Below are 21,676 nucleotides of genomic sequence, written 5' to 3' on the forward strand. Positions count from 1 at the left end.
AATATGAACAGGAAATTTATATGTTACAGGAGCTGTGCTGTGTCATAAAACAAGCAGAGGGAGAGGGAAATGACCTTAGTGTAGGCAGTACAAGAGCATTTTTACAGGACTTCATTAATGCTTGCTGCTTCCATTTGTGGAGTGGTTTGCTTTGAAATGTATAACTACTTGGATTGTGCAAGTCAGAAAAATTGCCCCAATATTTCCAGGTCATTTGGATTGCTTTGAACGGTGACACAAGAGGCTGTGATCTATCTCTCTCCCCCCCACCCTCCCTACCTCCCTCTCTCTTTCTCTCTGGTTCTGGGTTGCCAAATAAATGTTTATGGCAAAGTTTAAGTTATGTATAAATGTAAAAATATATATTATTTATATTCTTATATATGACTGTTATTTTAACAATATATTAAAAGTGTGATATCCAGAACTTTAATATGTGTGGAATATAAAAATCTATTAAAGAATTAATATGTTAAGGTTATTTTTTACTCCATCCTTTGTATATGAAACTAAGAATTTAGCTTTTTGTCTACATACTGTTAATAAATCATAAAGGTTGTTTGGACATATGAGTGAGGAAAAATTAACATGGAAAGCAGAACCAGATAAGTGAACCCAAGGGGAGAACCAAAAATGAGATGGATGAGTTAAAAGTGGCCTTGGATCTACAACAAATGTCTGTGGTACAGTGTAGTGGGTGCAAACAATAGGAGTTGATGGAGGTAGACCGTGTATGGATCTAAGGATGATGCAGTCCAAAGGGATGTTCTTCTCATCTCTATAAATTACTTTGAGTGGATGACAAGGAGGGTCACTGTATAATGAATCAGTGGGGATAAACCAGCTCTAGTTGTCAGTCATACTTTTAGAAGTGCTGTGCCTCACTGCACTGCCTTTGACCCAACAGGATGGCAATGAATAGGGATGACCCTTCATCCATGAGGTGCTTAGGTGGGAGGGGAATTAATGGGTATTAACTCCTTCCATACGGTGCCGCACACGTGGGCGTCATGGGGAGCGAGTGTATTCGCGAGGCTGCCATATCGGCGTCTTGATTATATTTATTGTAGTCGCCCCTCCATAATGACATTCTTTCTAATTCTTTTGTAATCGCATTTTCTATGGTTATCAAAATTCACGGGTGAAGAGAGAACGATCGATATAAGCGGTGACTATATTTTATGATGCGAGTATTATTACGACACGTCGTACAGCTGGCATTGGCTGCTGCCACCGAGATCTAAGTCCATGACGCCTACGTGTGCGGCACCGTATGGAAGGGGTTAAGTAGGTATGTGCTCATAATTCTCTCACTGAAAAAATTTTGTGTTGTCTGAAAAGAATGAGAGCAGGGCATTGTAGTATTAACTGTTCTGTGCCTCTTGTGCAGTAGTTGCATCAAGAGCATTTGATGTCTGTTCCCAGGCCAAATCTTTGCATATATTTTACAATAATGTAAAGAATCGGTAGGAAAAAAACAAAAAATGACCATGAAATATAGTTTTACTTCAATAAACTCAACTAATCTTAACCATAATGACATTCCATATTGTAGCTTAAGTATGCTTGTAAGAATCATCGGTCCGGCTTATCCAAGGGAACAAGGTTACAACCCAGAAGTCCTTTGCCACTCCAAACCCTTGGTGTAACAGTGAGAGTAACATTCTTCCCCTGACGCTGGACTGTCACCTGTGGGATGGAAAATATAAGATAATTTATATACTAATAAATATCTATCCATCTACATAATAAAGGGTATTTCCCCCTTATAAGGGAAGGAGCCAGCCAAGACATGCACCCATCCCACTCCTATCCATTACCCATTTGTTACTTTCCCATCTTAGCTCCTTGTGGATGAATGGTCATCCCTGTCTCCTGCCCACTGCCCAGGTCAGAGGCAATGGCCCTTCATCCACAAGGAGCTCAGTTAGAGGGGAAAAATCAGGGTGTTGGCTGGCCACCTCTCATAAGGTGGAAGGCACCTTTTGGTACATATATCAAATGAATACAAAACAAATTCCAACATTACCTTAATTGGGCTGTTCTGGGAATGTTGCACTACCCTCCCAACGCTTGAAAGGTTTTCAAAGTTTTCATTACTTACTGACCCAAACTTGATAACAAGGTCATTAACCTTCAAGCCCTGGAGATACAAAATAAATTCATCATCAATCATGCTAAAAGTATTCACAAATATCTCCTTCTTCCATACTCTACTGACATACCATATACAGCTAAAGCTCTTTCCAACTCATCAATCCACCCCATTCTAGGATTTCCTCTTGTACTTACTTCATTTCTAGTTTCCACATGCTCTCCACTCAGTATGCCTCAGCCATTCTTTCTATGCACCCAAACCACCTCAACACCCTGGTCTGCCCTATCAAACAGTTTCCTGACAAAATCTATTCCATCCACTATTTCCACATTTCTCACTCAACATATTCTTGAAATACCTCACACAGTTTTCAAACATCCAATCTCTGTTATATACAATATGTTCCTTTCAGTCTCTTGCATTCTAAGTCTCTGCTCTATACATTGCCATGAACACAATCACCTCCTCTATGCATTCATTCCCAAATACCTATAAATCATCTCACTTTTCAATTCACAGATATTTACCTATTTCCTTAACTGTAATTCGCTTCCACATCCACTCCTCCATTCACCACCTTATGTAACCCCAGATATCAAAAATCCACTTTTCCAAGTGTCTTGCCCCTCATAATCACATTCAGTTGCCATCATTAACAATTCATCTGTAGTTGATTCTAAAGAATGACTGAAGCAATTAATGACAGTTTGGCATGAAAACAGCTACTTAAAGACACAAATCTGACTTCTACATACCCCAAGATCTGCAGGAGAACCTGGAACCACTTGGTCGATTTTACAAAAAGATTCAAAGTGTATATGTTCTTCAGAAGCAACATTTGCTCCATCTGGGTCAACTTGCTGGGATGCTCTAGCCTCGGCATGCACTTTTTCTAAACCTGCTTCAATCTCCTTCATGATGGCAGTGTGATCATTCTGTAGGCCTAAATGATCAACTTCATTACAATGCATTTTTTTTTCTAATTTATATACCAATTAATCAATCTATTGCCTTGGGTCTGTCTTACGGAGAGACCAGCAACCCCCAGGAAACCAGCCAACCCACAAATTCTTCAGTTAGAAGATTTTGTACTGCTGTCTTGATGGAAAGAGTGTAGGGCAGTGTAGTATAAAGTGCTCTGTGTTCTCTATGTGGCGGTTGCATCTGGGGAAACAGGTCTATCACCACAGTGATTGTGTTGGTGGTGTTTTAATGCAAGATGGCAACCTAAATGTAGGTATGCTGGTAAAACTCTTATTTGTATTGACAGTGAGTTCTGTGTTAGGTTGATTTCTGGGGTTGTTTGGTGAAGTGATACTTTTCTGATGTAAGTATGTCTTGTTGTACAGGGAGCAGGTTCTTTAAGATGTGTAAGTAGATGTTTTGGAAAGAAATTAAGAGAGGAAGAGGAGGCAAATCAAGTAGGGAAGAAAAGGTAAAAGGTGCAGATAGAGAGATGATAATGGAAGAGAAGGCAGTAAGGGGAAGATGGGCAGAATATTTTAGGGAGTTGCTAAATGTGAAAGAGGATAGGGAGGGAAAGATAGCTGCAGTGGGAAATGCGAAGAAAATGAGAGTGATGAGTGAGGAGAAATAAGGAAGAACGAGGTGAAGGCAGTTGTTAAGATGATGAAAGCAGGTAAGGCACCTGGTCTGGATGGATGCCATGCAGAATATCTGAAAAAGGGAGGTACAGTGATGGTGGACTGGCTGGTGAGGTTATTTAATGTTTGCTGGAGAGAGGGTAGAGTGCCGGAGGACTGGAGTAGTGCCTGTATAGTTCCTCTTTACAAGGGAAAAGGGGACAAGTGTGAATGTAGTAGTTTCAGAGGGATTAGCTTGTGAAGTGTAGTTGGGAAGGCTTAGGGGAGGATCTTGATTGAGAGGATTAGGAGAGGAACAGAAGGAGTAATTGGTGAGGAACAGTGTGGATTTAGATCAGGTAGAGGTTGTGTAGATCAGATCTTTGTGGTAAGACAGATATGTGAGAAAGCTATAGGAAAGGGGAAGGATGTTTTTTGGGCTTTTATGGATCTGGAAAAGGCTTATGATAGGGTAGACAGAAAGGCACTGTGGGAGGTTATGCAGATATATGGGATAGGAGGAAAGCTTCTGGGAGCTGTCAAGAGTTTTTATGAGAGTAGTAGAGCTTGTGTCAGGATTGGAAATGGAGAGAGTGAGTGGTTCAAGGTAAAGGTGGGACTTCATCAAGGATGCGTTATGTCGCCCTGGCTGTTCAACTTATACATGGATGGGGTAGTGCAAGAGGTAAATGCAAGGGTAGTGGGTCAGGGATTGGAGATGGTTAAAGAAAATGGAGAAAAGTGGGAGGTGAGCCAGCTGTTGTTTGCGGACGACACTGCGCTTGTGGCAGGATTGGAGGAGGGATTGAGGAAGTTGGTGGCAGAGTTTGGGAGAGTATGTGATAGAAGAAAGCTAAAGATAAATGTGGGTAAAAGTAAGGTGATGAGATGTACAAGGGGTGAAAGTGGCAGTAGACTGGAAGTGAGCATTAAGGGAGAGCGACTGGAGGAAGTGGATAGTTTTAGATACTTGGGTGCAAATGTGGCAGGAAAAGGTGGAGTGAAGGTGGAGGTAGAATGTAGATTGAGAGAAGCGAGTAAATGTCTTGGTGGATTAAAAAGTGTAATGAGGAATAGACATTTGGGAATGGATGCTAAGAGGAGACTGTATGAAGGAGTGATTGTACCAACAGCACTGTATGGGGCAGAAACATGGAACATAAGAAAAGAAGAGAGAAGGAGTTTGAATGTGTTTGAGATGAGGTGTCTGAGAAGTATGATGGGGGTTACTAGGCTGGATAGAGTGAGAAATGAGGTGAGGAGAACAGGGGTGGAAAAGGAGCTGGGAGATAGGGTTGATGAAAGAATATTAGGATGGTTTGGACACATGGAAAGAATGAGTGAAGAAAGACTAGTAAAAGAGGTATGGAAGGCAGATGTGGAGGGAGTGAACATGAGGGGACGTCCTAGGATGAGGTGGATGGATGGGGTGAAGGGGGCTTTGGGGAAGAGGGGAATGTCTGTTGAGGAAGGACGGGAGAGGACAGAAGACGGGTGAATGGAGAATGGTTGTATATGGATGATGTTGTGATTGCATGAGGTGGAATGGGCGGGGGGATGGGGGGTGAGGTAGTATGTGTGAGCAAAATTTGACGCAGCCCGAAGGGATTTCTCCCCGTCCTCTCCTTTTATGCAATGGGGGGACGGAGAGGGGGGGTTCGCCGATTTAATGAAGCGGCCTTGCTGTGGATGTGCTGTGTCTTGCGACACTGCTTCTGACCCAGGGCAGTGGACAAGGTGCAGGGATGACCTGTCATCCAGGAGGTGCTCAGATAAGAGGGAGGGTGGAGGGGTGTGGAGTGTATTCAGGGATGGAATGGGTGGAAATGATTTTATGCCTTTCCCTTTTTGGCTACCCCCCTTGTAAGGGGGAAAAAGCCTTGGTGTATGTATGTAAGTAGAATATTGCTGGTATTTATGTTGCATTTATGGAATATATGTATATTGCTGTGTGAGGGGTGGGTTGTAATTTTCTGCATGAGGGGATGGAGAGGGGGGGTTGCCAATTTAAATAATGAAGTAGACTTGCTGTGGATGTGCTGTGTCTTGCAACACTGTTTCTGACCTAGGATAGTGGACAAGATGCAGGGATGACCCGTCATCCAGGAGGTGCCAAGATAAGGAGGGAAGAGGGTGGAAGGGAGTGGAGTGTGATAGGGATGGAATGGGTGGGAGTGGTTTTTATGCCTTTATTTTTTGGCTACCTCCCTTATAAGGGGGAAAAAAGCCTTTGGTATATGTATGTATCATTTTCATGTGGAAGGATTTTGGTTTCCAAGTGTACATGTTCTTTGTTGTTTTTTGTACATACATATACCAAAGGTTTTTTCCCCCTGTACAAGGAAGAAAGTTTACAAGTTTTTAGTACAGCCATTTATCAAAAGATGAAAATCTTTATTAATTGGGTTATTGCACAGAAATTTATGCCAGGAATTAGGAACACCATATACATCTTTTCTAATAAAAAATAAAAAAAACTAATCTGCAACCCTTTCATGTTTTGCCCCCTCCACCTCTCTTTCAAAAAAAATGATAATTTTGAAATGGCTACTCCTCCTATAATAATTGCTCTACATGAATGAAATTAATATGGTCAAAGAACCTCATCCAGACCTTCAAACTAAAAGAGAGAAATCTTAGTTAAAGAAATTAGTTTGTGGAATTTTAATTTTTATATTTTTTCCCACCCCGTCCCCCCTTCAAATAGGGAAAAAAAAATTGGCAAAAATTAACCCTTTCAGATATTAAAAAAAACGTTCTATTTCATCAATCAGGCAGATTTAGATATATTATGTGTGAATTTTCATTGAAATTGATTAAGAAGTTATGGAGGAGTAGAAGTTTGAAGGTATAAAATTTAGGTTTTGAGATATGGGCTGTCAAAGTTTTCACTAACTTTGAACCCCTACATACTAATATAAATAAGGGATATCATGGCATTTCCTTATTTAGTTTTTTAGGTTTGAATGTTGATAATATTTAGAAGAAAATTTATTCATATTTAGTCATATATGTTGATGTCCAGTCATATAATCTTCTGTCTTCTGGCTCCTGGTCCCCACCTGTATTTTAGGCAGGTTATTACATTAGGGTGTCATAGTTGCCAACACTACTCATTGTTGCCAGGTTTTCAGTTGAATGTTCCAGGAGCATATTCTTTTACATATTTCTTTGTTTTTTTCACAGTTTTGGGTTTCTTCTTCCTCAGACTCATCAACTGTCTTTGATCTTCCTGCATCGTTAGGGAGTGGTCAAGGGATGCAGAGGCATCTACCCATGCTGGTCTATATATAACCTCTGGTACAGAGACAGAGTTGCCAGAAGTCACTAGCAATAACACTCAATCATTACAAATTATTGTTATTTATTGCAATAATATATATATTGTACTGACCAATACGTATCATAGGGCCGAGATGGGGTCGAGTTGGGGGGAGGAGGGGGTTTATTTGCCATAACTACGAAAATAAGGCGAATTTTGATGAAATACTCCGCATACAGACTGTCAATTGCCATACGCAGATGTAGACAAATTTTCCCACTCTTTCATTTTTTCCCAATTTTCATCGATTCTTGACCAGCTGGTCCCCTTAATGATCTATTTTGTGCTGTTTGGTAAGATGTCTGTTTTCTTAATTAATGGACACCAAGTTGTAGATGTATAGCTAAATGTAGTTCTTATAAATTGTTTATATGTTTCTTTTTGTTTTCCAAATCATGTGCCTGCTACTGTTCAATTTATTTCCCTTAACTGTGAGTTGTTTAATGTCTGGGGAAAATGCCATGTGTGTATCAAATGTGCAGCCCAACATTTTAGGGATTTTGTCCCATGGGAGATGAGCACTTAATAAAATTAAAGACTGTTACTTAGATTCATGGTAAGTAATGTCACCAAGCTCTGGAGGGATGTAAATATTGTTTTGTGTCAGGCATACCTCCATTTTACTGAGGCATTTTTTTTTTTTTTCCTTCTTTTTCTCTTAATTTTGTAGTTGTAGTGCTGGGCTGTCATCACTTGAAGGAAAAAGTCATGTTAATTCAGATCCTGGGCCCAGTGTGGAGACAATGTGCCAGCTCTTTAGGGCTGTACCTCCAGATGGAAGTGAGGGCTTGATGTGAAGATGGTCCCCCTTTTTTTTTATCTAGTATGTATTTACCTAGTTGTACAGTGAGACCTCTCATTAATGGACGTTAATTAGCTGTGTTTGGGGTGTTTTTGCTGTGTTTTCGGTGTTTTGGAGTGGTTTTTGGGTGGCATAGTGATTGCACCCACTAAACAACAGCACCAAAAACACCGCAAACACAGCGAAAACACCGCAAACACAGCTAATTAACGTCCATTAATGAGAGGTCTCACTGTATTTTACAGGACGAGAGCTATGCTTGTAGTGACCTGTTTTCATATCGCTCCACATCCAATTTGTTCTTAAAATCATGTATAGTTCTGGCATTCACTGTTTCTCTGTTTAGTTTGTTCCAGACATCGATCACTCTATGTGGGAAGCTATTTATTTTTTTTATTATTTTTTTTTTTTTCAGGTCTCTTCTGTACCTGTCTTTCTTTAGTTTCTATTCGTGTCCTCTTGTTTCTGTGAAGAGATAGGTAAGTATTTGGTGGAGTTGAAGGAGGTTTCTTCAAGGTTAATGTGGATGAAGTTGAAACTGGAAAGGAAGATGTGGGTCTTTTTAAGTCCATATGGGCCTGGTAGTGAGGAGAGTGTAGAGGAAAGGGAGGCTTTTTAGATAGATTTAAAAGAGTGCATAGTTTTGGGAGAAATGTCAATGTAGTGGTAATGTGATATCTCAATGCTATAGTAGAGGATGAACCAGTAGATAGAGTGGTTGGGAAGTATGGTGTGCCAGGAAAAAATTGTAGTGGAGAGTTCATGGTGGAAGTGTGATTTGAAAGAGTTGATGATAGCTAATACAGTATTAAAAAAAAAAAAAGTTAAGCATAATTACACATGAGAGAGGGTAGCTGATGGAAGGGTGGCTGACAAGGCTTTAATGGTCTTTGCAGTGGTATCCAATAGAAGAGTAGGATGAATTTTGGATGTTCATGTTCTATGGGGAGAGTGGGGGAATATCAGATAATTTTTTGTGGAAGGTAAGTTGAGATGGAGAAAGAGGAAAAGGACAGAAGGTAAGGAGGTGCTTAGAGTAAACTGTTTAAATGAGAAGGAAAAGGAGCGAGGGTACAAGAACAAGCTGAGAAAAGTGTAGAATTTGGTGAAGGATAGAGTAAGTAGGTAGGATTGGAGGAGGAATGGGGGTGTCTCAAGGAAGGAGTGACAAAGTCTGCAGAGACAGTGTGTGGAACAAGGAGGATGGGAGGGAATAGAAGGAAGGGTAGTGAATGGTGGGATGATGAAGTGAAGAAGGTTGCTGAATAGAAGAAGCAAGCATTCATGGACTGGTTGCAAAGTAGGACAAGAGAAACATATGAGAGGTACAAAGAAAAACGAAAAAAGCAAAATATAAGATAAAGGAGAACAGATGTAAAATGGGGGAGGAGTATGACAGAAAAGTTTGAAAGTAATAAAAAGATGTTTTGGAGGGAAGTTAAGAGAGGAAGGGGAGGTGAATTAAGTAGAGAAGAAAAGGTAAAAGGTGTAGATGGAGAGATGATACTGGAAGAGGCCACAGTAAGGGGAAGATGGTCAGAGTATTTTAGGGGGATGCTAAATGTGGAGGAGGATAGGGAGGGAGTAGTAGTAGCAGTGGGAGGAGCTAAGAAAATGACAGTGATGACTGAAGAAAATGGAGAAATAAGAAACGATGAGGTGCAAGTAGTTATTGAAATGATGAGAACAGGTAAGGCACCTCAGTTAGATGGGTGTCATGCAAAGTGTCTGAAGAAGAAAAGTACAGTAATAGTGGGTTGGTTAGTGAGGTTGTTTCATGTGTATGGGAGGGTAGAGTACCAGAGGACTGGAGGAGTGCCTGTATAGTTCCTCTTTACAAGGGAAAAGGGGATAAATGTGAATGTGGTAGTTCCAGAGGTATCAGTTTGTTAAGTGTAGTGGGGAAGGCTTATGGGAGGATTTAATTAAGAGGAAGACAGATATGTGAGAAAGCTTCAGGAAAAGGTAAAGATTTTTTTTTTTCCCATCTGGGGTATTGGCTGCATGTTACTGTGGCAAAGTGGCATGCAGTTGATACTTTAGGGTCTATATGGAGCGCCCCTATGGACCAGAGCCACACATCATTTTGGCTGTGATAGAGGAAAATTCTGTTCATAGAGAAATGATGACACTTTTATACTACGACTATCCCTCCGTTATGCTGTCCCCCAACCCATGTTACTGTCCTGTACAATTTCTCTGAATATTCATTTCCTTTTTCGCCTACCTTCCCTATGCTGGGGAAAAAGAATACTGCCACCAAGTATTTCCACTTGGATCGTAAGAGGCGAGAAGAAAGGGACGGGGATTGGGACTACGCATCCTTCTCCTTGTAGCCCCACAGGGGACATTCCTAAAAGAAAAAGCAAAGGCATAAGAGGGTCTGGGAGTTTTCCGACCAGCACCCTAAGGTTTGGGTCTTTTAATGTGCGTGGATGTGGTACAGATGAGAGAAAAAGGGAAGAGGTAGGTAGTATGTTTGTGAGAAGAAAGATGGATGTGTTGGCTTTGAGTGAAACTAAGCTGAAAGGGAAGGGCGAGTGTAAGTTTGGGAGTGTAAGTGGGAGGTTATCAGGAGTGAAGAGAGGGCGAGGGAGGGAAGGGGTGGCTATACTAGTAAGTGAAGAGATAGGTAAACGTGTAGTGGAGTGGGAGGTTTCCTCAAGGATAATATGGATGAAGGTGAAACTGGGAAAGGAGATGTGGGTTTTTTGTAAGTGCATATGGGCCTGGCAGTGAGAAGAGCGTAGAAGAAAGGGAGGCTTTTTGGATAGATTTAAATGAGTGCATAGAGGATTTAGGGAGAAATATCAATGTAATAGTACTGGGAGACCTTAATGCTAGGGTAGGAAATGATCCAATTGATGGAGTGGTTGGGAAATGTGGAGTTCCAGGAAAGAATCGTAGTGGAGAGTTGATGGTGGAAATGTGTCTAGAAAGTGAGTTGATGATAGCAAATACGGTGTTTCGGAAGAAAGTCGAGCATAAGTACACATGGGAGAGGGTGGTGGAGGGAAGGGTGGTAGATAGAGCGTTAATGGACTATGTAGTGGTAAATAGGATTATGATAGGAAGAGTTAAGGATGTACATGTGCTAAGGGGAGAGGGTGGGGGAATATCAGATCATTTTTTGGTGGAAGGTAAGTTGAGAGTGGAGGAAGAGGAAAGGGACAAAAGGTAGGGAGGTGCTTAGAGTGAACTCTTTAAATAAAAAGGAAAAGGAGAAGGAGTACAAGAAGAAGCTGAGGGAGGAGTGGGAGGGAGTGAAGGATGGAGTAGAGCTAGGTGTGGAGGAGGAATGGGGATGGTTCAAGGAGGGAGTCACAAAGTGTGCAAAGATGGTGTGTGGAACAAGAAGGACTGGAGGAAATAGAAGGAAGGGTAGTGAATGGTGGGATGAGGAAACAAAGAAGGTTGTAGAAGAGAAGAAGCGAGCTTTCACAGATTGGTTACAAAATAGGACGCGGCAGTCATATGAGAGGTACAAAGAAAAGAAAAGAGAAGTAAAGCAAAAGGTAAAGGAGGCAAAGAGGAGAGCAGATGTGAAATGGGGTAAGAGTATGACAGAAAATTTTGAAAGTAATAAAAAGATGTTTTGGAAAGGAATTAAGAGAGGAAGAGGAGGCGAATCAAGTAGAGAAGAAAAGGTAAAAGGTGCAGATGGAGAGATGTTAATGGAAGAGAAGGCAGTAAGGGGAAGATGGGCAGAATATTTTAGGGAGTTGCTAAATGAAAAGGAGGATAGGGAAGGAAAGATAGCTGCAGTGGGAAATGCTAAGAAAATTACCATGATGAGTGAGGAAAATGGAGGAGAAATAAGGAAGGATGAAGTGAAGGCAGTTGTTAAGATGATGAAAGCAGTTAAGGCACCTGGTCTGGATGGATGCCATGCAGAATGTCTAAAAATAGGAGGTACAGTGATGGTGGACTGGCTGGTGAGGTTATTTAATGTTTGCTGGAGAGAGGGTAGAGTGCCGGAGGACTGGAGGAGTGCCTGTATAATTCCACTTTACAAGGGAAAAGGGGACAAGTGTGAATGTGATAGTTTCAGAGGGATTAGCTTGTTAACCACTTCCATACGGTGACGCCTACGTAGGCGTCATGAGGAGCAAGTGAGTACGCAATGATGCCGACGTCAGCGTCTTGATTATATTTATTGTAGTCGTACCTATGTAACCTCCATTCTCTCTAAACTGGCTTCATCATATTTTCTATGGTTATCAAAATTCACGGGTGAAAGAGAACGAACAATTGAGCACTGGCTTTATTTTTCATAATGCGATTATTATGACGCAACATCGCATGTCGGGCAGCTAATGCTGCCAGACGTGCGATGTGCCCCAGAGTGAAGAGGTTCAGTGTAGTTGGGAAGGCTTATGGGAGGATCTTGATTGAGAGGATTAGAAGAGGAATAGAGGGAGTAACTGGTGAGGAACAGTGTGAATTTAGGATGGGTAGAGGTTGTGTAGATCAGATTTTTGTGGTAAGACAGATATGTGAGAAAGCTATAGGAAAGGGGAAGGATGTTTTTTGGGTCTTTATGGACCAGGAAAAGGCTTACGACAGGGTAGACTGAAAGGCACTGTGGGAGGTTTTGCAGATACACGGGATAGGAGGAAAGCTTCTAGGAGCTGTCAAGAGTTTTTATGACAGTAGAGCTTGTGTCAGGATGAGAATTGGAGAGAGTGAGTGGTTTAATGTAAAGGTGGGACTGCGTCAAGGATGCATTATGTCGCCCGGGCTGTTCAACTTATACATGGATGGGGTAGTGTGAGAGGTAAATGCAAGGGTAGTGGGTCAGGGATTGGAGATGGTTAAAGAAAATGGGGAAAAGTGGGAGGTGAGCCAGCTGTTGTTTACGGACGACACTGCGCTTGTGGCAGGATTGGAGGAGGGATTGAGGAAGTTGGTGACAGAGTTTGGGAAAAAGTGTGATAGAAGAAAGCTGAAGATAAATGTGGGTAAAAGTAAGGTGATGAGATGTACAAGGGGTGAAAGTGGCAGTAGACTGGAAGTGAGCATTAAGGGAGAGCAACTGGAGGAAGTGGATAGTTTTAGATACTTGGGTGCAAATGTGGCAGGAAAGGGTGGAGTGAAGGTGGAGGTAGAATGTACAGGGTGATCAGACGAAGTGTAGACAAATTTTGATTGTAAAAAAATATATGTTCACGAAATGAAATTTAAAATCTTTTTGTGTTGGAGTATAGCTTTATGTGTTTATTAAACAATTGTCTATCTTTGCAGATTGAAATATAGATTTTAGTCTATCATGAGCACGATAAATGCAACTATTCAAGAATTGTCTCAAGCAGGAAAGTCCCCCAGTGAAATCTGTAGAATATTGAAAGCTCGTGTAAGCAGAGCTGGTGTTTATAAGGCTTTAAAACGCTTGAAGGAGACAGGTTCGACCCTTCCGAAGGTACGAAGCACTCCCAGTCGTACAGTAAGAACGCAAAAGCTCATCAAAACCACCAGAGAAAAAATCAGACGAAATCCAAAGAGAAGCATAAGAATGTTGGCTTCAGAGGCAGGAGTAAGTTATGGGACAATGCAAAATGTGCTGAAAAAGGATCTGTGTCTCAAGCCATACAAGAAAACTAAAGTTCAGTTACTCTCACAAGCGACAAAGACCAAAAGATTAGCCAGAGGGAAGCTTCTTTTGGAGAAGCTTGAAAATGGCACGCAACCACCAGTCCTGTGGACAGATGAGAAGTTATTCACTGTCCAGGCTGTGCACAATCACCAAAATGATAGGATCTATGCAGTGCATAAAGAAGACATCCCACTAAATGAATTGCTGATGTTTAGGAGGCAGAAACCAGCTTCTGTGATGGTTTGGGGTGGAGTGACTTCAACTGGCCAGAAAACCCCCCTCATCTTCATTGATGAGGGCGTAAAAGTTAACCAACACGTTTATCTCAAGATGCTGAAGGAGAAATTGGTTCCCTGGATTGATGCCACTTTCGGAGAAGATGGAATAACCCTACAACAGGATGGAGCCACATCGCACACAGCCAATATTGTTCAGAAATGGTGTAAGGAGAATATGGCAGGGTTTTGGCTTAAGGAATTGTGGCCTCCTTCCTCTCCTGATTGGATTTTTCAATATAGAGTATCTTGGAAAGGGAAGCTTGTTGTTCAAATCATGCAAATATCGAAACTCTGAAGGTCAAACTGCGCTCTTGTTGGGACAAAATATCGCCAGAAACCATACGTGCTGCCTGCAGTGATGTACATAACAGATTGAGGCGCTTAGTGAGGGCTAAAGGGGGATACATTGAAAATTGATTACATATCTTGCTTCCTTATACTTTATTCTTCATCTTTCTTGAAATGTTTCATTTTTTGTTGTAAAAACTGTATTGTTCTTTAAATAAATGTGTGTCTACACTTGGTTTGATCACCCTGTAGATTGAGAGAAGCAAATAAATGCCTTAGTGGATTAAAAAGTGTAATTAGGAATAGACATTTGGGAATGGATGCTAAGAGGAGACTGTATGAAGGAGTGATTGTGCCAACAGCACTGTATGGGGCAGAAACATGGAACATAAGAGAGGAAGAGAGAAGGAGTTTGAATGTGTTTGAGATGAGGTGTCTGAGAAGTATGATGGGGGTTACTAGACTGGATAGAGTGAGAAATGATGAGGTGAGGAGAAGGGTTGATGAAAGAGTATTGGGATGGTTTGGACACATGGAAAGAATGAGTGAAGAAAGACTAGTAAAAGAGGTATGGAAGGCAGATGTGGAGGGAGTGAACATGAAGGGACATCCTAGGATGAGGTGGATGGATGGGGTGCAGGGGGCTTTGGGGAAGAGGGGAATGTCTGTTGAGGAAGGACGGGAGAGGACAGAAGACAGGGGTGAATGGAGAATGGTTGTATATGGATGATGTTGTGATGCATGAGGTGGAATGGGCAGGGGGATGGGGGGTGAGGTAGTATGTGGGAGCAAATTTTTACACAGCCCGAAGGGATTTCTCCCCGTCTTCTCCTTTATGCATGGGGGGACGGAGAGGGGGGGTCGCCGATTTAATGAAGCGGCCTTGATGTGGATGTGCTGTGTCTTGCGACACTGCTTCTGACCCAGGGCAGTGGACAAGGTGCAGGGATGACCCGTCATCCAGGAAGTGCTAAGATGAGAGGGAGGGTGGAGGGGTGTGGAGTGTATTCAGGGATGGAATGGGTGGGAATGATTTTATGCCTTTTCCTTTTTGGCTACCTCCCTTGTAAGGGGGAAAAAGCCTTGGTATATGTATGTATGTTTATGGATTTGGAAAAGGCTTATGACAGGATGACAGAAAGGCACTGTGGGAGGTTTTGCAGTTATATGGGTTTGGAGGAAAGCTGTTAAGGGCAGTCAAGAGTTTCTGAGAGTAGTAGACCCTGTGTTAGAATTGGAAATAGAGAGAGCTAGTGGTTTGAGGTAAAGGTGGGACTGTGTCATGTTGACATGGCTGTTCAATGTGTACGTGGATGGGGTGATGCAAGGGTAATGGGCAGGGGACTGGAGATGGTTAAAGAAAATAGAGAAAAGTGAGAGGTAAGCCAGTTGTTGTTTTCTAACAACACTGTGTTTTTGGTAGGGTCACCCATTTCCCTTTTATCTTAGCTCCTATGGTATCACAATATGAAAGAATATATCAAACTTACATCTAATTCGGTGTCTTGCATGTTGAACTTGATAAACATCAATATCTGCCCTGGGGTAGCCTTCCCTGTCAACTACAGGCTCTTGTAGACCAATATTGTTCTGAAAATACAGATCTTACTTTAATAACTGCTGCCTTGAGTTTTCCTGAAATTAGAAAGAATACGGCCTGTATAGTTCCACTTTACAAGGGAAAAGGGGACAAGTGTGAGTGTAGTAGTTTCAGAGGGATCAGCTTGTTAAGTGTAGTTGGGAAGGCTTATGGGAGGGTCTTGATTGAGAGGATTAGAACTGAGGGAGTAATTGGTGAGGAACAGTGTGGATTTAGGACAGGTAGAGGTTGTGTAAATCAGATTTTTGTGGTAAAACAGATATGTGAGAAAGCTATAGGAAAGGGGAAGGATGTTTTTGGGGTTTTTATGGATTTGGAAAAAGCTTATGACAGGGTAGACAGGAAGGCACTGTGGGAGGTATTGCAGATATATGGGATATGAAGAAAGCTTTTAGGAGCTGTCAAGAGTTTTTACAAGAGTAGTACAGCCTGTGTTAGGATTAGAAATGGAGAGAGTAAGTGGTTTGAGGTAAAGGTGGAACTTTGTTAGGGATGTGTTCAATTTATACATGGGTGGTGTGGTGCAAGAGGTAAATGCAAGGGTGGTGGGTCAGGGATTGGAGATAGTTAAAGAAAATGGAGAAAAATGGGATATAAGCCAGCTGTTGTTTGTGGATGACATTGCGATTGTAGCAGGATCAGAGGAGGGATTAGGGAAGTTAGTGACACAGTTTGGGAAAGTGTGTGAAAGAAGGAAGTTGAAGATAAATGTGGGTAAAAGTAAGGTGATGAGATGTACAAGGGGAGAAAGTGGCAGCAGATTGGAAGTGAGTATTAAGGGAGAGAGAATGGAGGAAGTGGATAGTTTTAGATACTTGGGTGTGAATGTGGCAGGAAAGGGAGGAGTGGAGGTGGAGGTAAAATGTAGATTGAGAGAAGCAAGTAAATGCCTTGGTGGATTAAATAATGTAATGAGAAATAAACATTTGGGAATGGATGCTAAGAGGAGATTGTATGAAGGAGTGATTGTGCCGACAGCACTGTATGGGGCAGAAACATAAAACATAAGAGAGGAAGAGAGAAAGAGTTTGAATATGTTTGAGATGAGGTATCTGAGAAGTATGATAGTGGTTACTAAGCTGGATAGAGTGAGAAATGAGAAGGTGAGGAGGAGAACAGGGGTGGAAAGGGAGTTGGAAGATAGGGTGGATGAAAGAGTATTGGGATGGTTTCGACACATGGAAAGAATGAGTGAAGAGAGACTAGTGAAATGGGTGTGGAAGGAGTGAACATGAGGGGGCGACCTAGGATGAGATGGATGGATGGGGTAAAAGGGGCATTGGGGAAAAAGGGAATGTCTGTTGAGGAAGGATGGGAGAGGACAGAAGATGGGTGAATGGAGAATGGTTGTATATGGATGATGTTGTGATCCATGAGGTGGAATGGGTGGGGGGTGAGGGAGTATGTGTGAGAAAAATTTGACACAGACCAAAGGGATTTCTCTCCGTCTTCTCCTTTTCTGCATAAGGGGATGGAGGGGGGGGGGGTCGCTGATTTAATGAAGCGGCCTTGCTGTGTCTTGCAACACTGCTTCTGACTCAGGGCAGTGGACAAGATGCAGGGATGACCCGTCATCCAGGAGGTGCCAAGGTAGGAGGGAAGGAAGAGAGTGGAAGGGAGTTGAGTGTGATAGGGATGGAATGGGTGGGAGTGGTTTTTTATCCCTTTGTTCTTTGGCTACCTCCCTCATAAGGGGGAAAAGACCCTTTAGTATATGTATGTATGTAGAAAGAATACAAAGAGCAATGACAAAGATAGCACCAACACTCTCCAAACTGACACATGAACAAAGATTGTCCAAACTGGAACTACCCACTCTGGAACAAAGAAAAGAGGAGACCTACTGACTATTTATAGAATCATGGAAGGAATGGAAATCCTAGATAGAGAAAACTTATTAAAGTGGGACAACAGAAAAACAAGAGGACATGAAAAGAAACTCAAAGAATAATTATAGAAGAGATCTGAAATAGAATGGCTTCCCACACAGAGCGGTGGATACCTGGAATAAATTAGATAAGGCAACAATGTGTGCAAATACTATTCAAGAATTTAAGAACATACTTGATGCTGAAAGACACCAAGACACACTACGAGCATATCTCCCTTCCCGTATAATACAACTAGGTAAATACACACACACACCAATAGTGAAAACTTAAAAAAAGATAAAAAACCTGGAAAATGGCGAATATATATAAACTATAGAAATGAGTATGTAAAAGTGCAAAGAGAGGAAAAAAGAAACTATGAAAAAGACATAGAAAAATGCAAAGAGCAACCCAAACTATTCTACAGATATGTGATTGTGGTACTCCCCCAGGTAGGCGTAGCTCCTCCTTGGGGATCGGTGCCATCTGCGTAGAGCTGATGGCCAGGGGTGGTTGCTGCTGATTGGCCCCCAACTCTTGGGGTTGGGGGGTGGTCCCAAAGACCTTTATTACACACAGATACTCTCTTCTCTTCCTCCACAACCACCAAATACCAGCCTCCGGAAACATATTCATAATCATATCACTCACCGCTCCATTAACACACTGAAAGACAACACACTGCTGCATGCCAGACCCCCTGATATCCACCCTTCTGAATCCTCTCTCCCACGAAAGGACAGAGTCCACTTGGCCAGACTGCGATGCGGTCACCACCCAGCACTTCTAAGCTACCAGAAGAGGCTGGACGACCGTGTTGTGAACAGCTGCCCAGGATGTAACACTTCACCCCATACCATACAACACATAATGGAAGACTGCATTATACACAATCATGCATGCAAACAACACAACATACACTCTATAAAGGATTTGTGGGAAAACCCAGTTTCGGCTGTGGCCTTCCTTGGGGAGACGGGACTGCTCGGACAGACAGTCTAGGGAACGACAACAACAACAACAACAACAACAGATATGTGAATGGTACACTTAAAAATAAACAGGAAATGGTGAAACTACACCAAGAAAATACAGAATACACAGTAGATCTAGAAATGGCCAGTCATGAACAATCACTTCAAGTCAGTTTTCACTAGAGAGAAGGTACAGTATTGGGACGAAGGAAGCGAAGTGTGATCTCCTCCCATGAGCGAAATAATAATAACACAAAAAGAAATAATGGAGCAATTAACAAACCTTGATGTTAAGAAATTGCACGGCCTGGACGGAATTGCGAACTGGATACTAAAAGAATGCAAAGAAGAACTAATGGACAAAATATATAACATAATAAGTTGCTCACTTAAAGAAGGAAAAATACCAAAAGACTGAAAAAATGATAACATTGTACCAATATATAATGGAGGAAAAAAGGAAGAACCAACTAATTACTGACCGGTCTCACTAGCAAGCACTGTAGCCAAAATTAGTGTGAAAATTATCAAGAATAAATGGGTACAACACCTGGAAGAAAACAATATAATAAACCCAAGACAATTTGTGTTCATACAGGGAAGATCATGTAATACAAATTTAATGTTTGTACTCAAGACTAATAGATATAGCACAAGAAAGGGATGGATGGGCTGATTGTGCTTTCTTGGACTTACAAAAAGCCTTCAACAAGGTACCACACAAAAAATTATTCAAAAAATTGGAAAACATAGGAGGGATACAAGGCAACCTACTAAACTGGATGGAGGACTTCCTGAATGGTAGAAAGATGAGAGTAGTACTCAGAGAAAAATATTCAGGTTGGAAGGAGGTGATTAATGGAGTTCTGCAAGGATCTGTATTGGCTCCAATAATGTTCGCTATTTATGTGAATGACATGGATGATGATGTGGAATGTTACATGAGCTTCTTTGCAGACAATGCTAAATTGTTGAGCAAAGTAAAAACCAAAACAGGTTGTAAATCACTACAGGGAGACCCGAACAAGGTCTGGAAATGGAGTCAGAAATGGGAAGTGGACTTCAACATTAAGAAGTGTAGCATAATGGAGTTTGGAAAAGGTAAAAATAGAATATCAGGACAATATAAAATTGGAACTAAGGAGGTAAAGAAAGTGGGATCTGTAAAAGATCTGGGAGTAATTATCTCAAACAACTTGTCCTCTGATAAATGAACAAAACTGTTGGAGAATCCTATAAATTAAGATCAATAAAAGTGGCATTTACCTATTTCAACGAAGAAATTGTTAAAAAAAATATTAAGTCACACTAATAAGGCCTCTCAAAAGAGAGTTGATGATAGCAAACACAGTGTTTAAGAAGGAAGTCAAGCGTAAGTAAACATGGGAGAGGGTGGTGGATGGAAAGGTGGTAGATAGAGCATTAATGAACTATATAGTGGTAACCAGGAGTATAGTAGGAAGAGTTAAGGATGTACATGTTCTAAGGGGAGAGAGTGGGGGAGTATAAGGTAATTTTTTGGTGGAAGGTAAGTTGAGAGTGGAAGATAGGTAAAGAAAGATGAAAAGGGCAGAAGCTAGGGAGGAAGTGAAGGATAGAGTAGAACTAGGAGTGGAGGAGGAATGGGGATGGTTCAAGGAGGGAGTCATAAGGTGTGCAAAGATGGTATGTGGAACAAGGAGGACAGGAGGAAATAGAAGGAAGGGTTGTGAGTGGTGAGATGAGGAAGCAAAAAAGGGTGTAGAAGAGAAGAAGCAGGCTTTCATATACTGGTTACAAAATAGGACGAGGGAATCATATAAGAGGTACAAAGTAAAGAGAAGTAAAGCATAAGATAAAGAAGGCAAAGAGGAGAGCAGATGTGAAATGGAGTACGAGTATGACAGAAAATTTCGAAATATAATTTTTTTTTGGAAAGAAATTAAGAATGGAAGAGGAGGTGAATCAAGTAGAGAAGAAAAGGTAAAAGCTGCAGATGGAGAGATGATAATGGAAGAGAGGGCAGTAAGAGAAAAGTGGGCAGAGTATTTTAGGGAGTTGCTTGATGTGAAGGAGGATAGGGAGGGAAAGATAGTTGCAGTGGGAAGTGCTAAGAAAATTACCATGATGAGTGAGGAAAATGGAGAAATAAGGAAAGATGAAGTGAAGGCAGCTGTTACGATGATGAGAGCAGATAAGGCACCTGGACTGGATGGATGCCATGCAGAACATCTGAAAAAAGGTGGTACAGTGATGGTGGACTGGGTTATTTAATGTTTGTTTAAGAGGGGGTAGAGTGCCGGAGGACTGGAGGAGTGCCTGTATAGTTCCATTTTACAAGGGAAAAGGGGACAAGTGTGAGTATATTAGTTTCAGAGGGATCAGCTTGTTAAGTCTAGCTGGGGAGGCTTATGGGAGGGTCTTAATTGAGAGGATTAGGAGAGGAACTGAGGGAGTAATTGGTGAGGAACAGTGTGGGTTTAGGACAGGTAGGGGTTGGTAAGACAGATATGTGAGAAAGCTATAGGAAAAGGTAAGGGTGTATTTTGGGCTTTTATGGATCTGGAAAAGGCTTATGACAGGGTACACAGGAAGGCACTGGGAGGTATTGCAGATATATGGGATAGGAGGAAAGCTGTTAAGAGCAGTCAAGAGTTTTTATGAGAGTAGTAGAGCTTGTGTAAGGATTAGAAATGGAGAGAAAGGTTTGAGGTAAAGGTGGGACTTTGTTAGGGATGTGTTATGTCACCCTGGCTGTTCACTTTATACATGGTGGGGTGGTGCGAGAGGTGAATGCAAAGGTAGTGGGTCAGGGACTGGAGATGGTTAAAGAAAATGGAGAAAAGTGGGAGGTAGGCCAGTTGTTGTTTACTGACAACACTACACTTGTAGCAGGATCAGAGGAGGGATTGAGGAAGTTAGTGACAGAGTTTGGGAAGGTGTGCAAAAGAAGGAAGTTGAAGGTAAATGTGGGTAAAAGGAGATGAGATGTACATAGGGAGAAAGTGGCAGCAGATTGGAAGTGAGTATTGAGGGAGAGCAACTGGAGGAAGTGGATTGTTTCAGATACTTGGGTGCAAATGTGGCAGGAAAGGGAGGAGTGGGGGGTGGAGGTAGAATGTAGATTGAGAGAAGCAAGTAAATGCCTTGGGGGATTAAAAAGTGTAATGAGAAATAGACATTTGGGAATGGATGCTAAGAGGAGATTGTATGAAGGAGTGATTGTGCTGACAGCACTGTATGGGGCAGAAACAAGGAACATAGAGGAGTTTAAATGTGTTTGAGATG

At 41.7% G+C, this 21,676-nt stretch overlaps 2 protein-coding genes across 10 annotated transcripts in view; one reads left to right on the forward strand and one right to left on the reverse strand.

The window, feature by feature from the left end:
- Positions 1 to 1,290, forward strand: part of LOC143033961 (KICSTOR complex protein SZT2-like) — a 278,573-nt gene extending 277,283 nt beyond the window's left edge. For all 9 annotated transcript variants that reach the window (XM_076199683.1, XM_076199687.1, XM_076199686.1 and 6 more), the window contains one exon: positions 30 to 1,290. In XM_076199683.1, the coding sequence (XP_076055798.1) occupies positions 30 to 155 (126 nt within the window). In that variant the 3' untranslated portion in view covers positions 156 to 1,290. The remainder of the gene's footprint in view (positions 1 to 29) is intronic.
- Positions 1,291 to 1,485: 195 nt separating this feature from the next.
- Positions 1,486 to 21,676, reverse strand: part of LOC143033963 (26S proteasome non-ATPase regulatory subunit 9) — a 24,682-nt gene continuing 4,491 nt past the window's right edge. The window contains exons 2-5 of the mRNA XM_076199693.1: positions 15,455 to 15,554; positions 2,854 to 3,041; positions 2,030 to 2,143; positions 1,486 to 1,689 (exon numbers count right to left, since the gene is read on the reverse strand). Of these exons, the coding sequence (XP_076055808.1) occupies positions 1,576 to 1,689; positions 2,030 to 2,143; positions 2,854 to 3,041; positions 15,455 to 15,554 (516 nt within the window). The 3' untranslated portion in view covers positions 1,486 to 1,575. The remainder of the gene's footprint in view (positions 1,690 to 2,029; positions 2,144 to 2,853; positions 3,042 to 15,454; positions 15,555 to 21,676) is intronic.

This window comes from Oratosquilla oratoria, chromosome 16, assembly GCF_046742065.1.
Source record: "Oratosquilla oratoria isolate Oo_2021 chromosome 16, ASM4674206v1, whole genome shotgun sequence".
Classification (NCBI taxonomy): Eukaryota; Metazoa; Arthropoda; class Malacostraca; order Stomatopoda; family Squillidae; genus Oratosquilla; species Oratosquilla oratoria.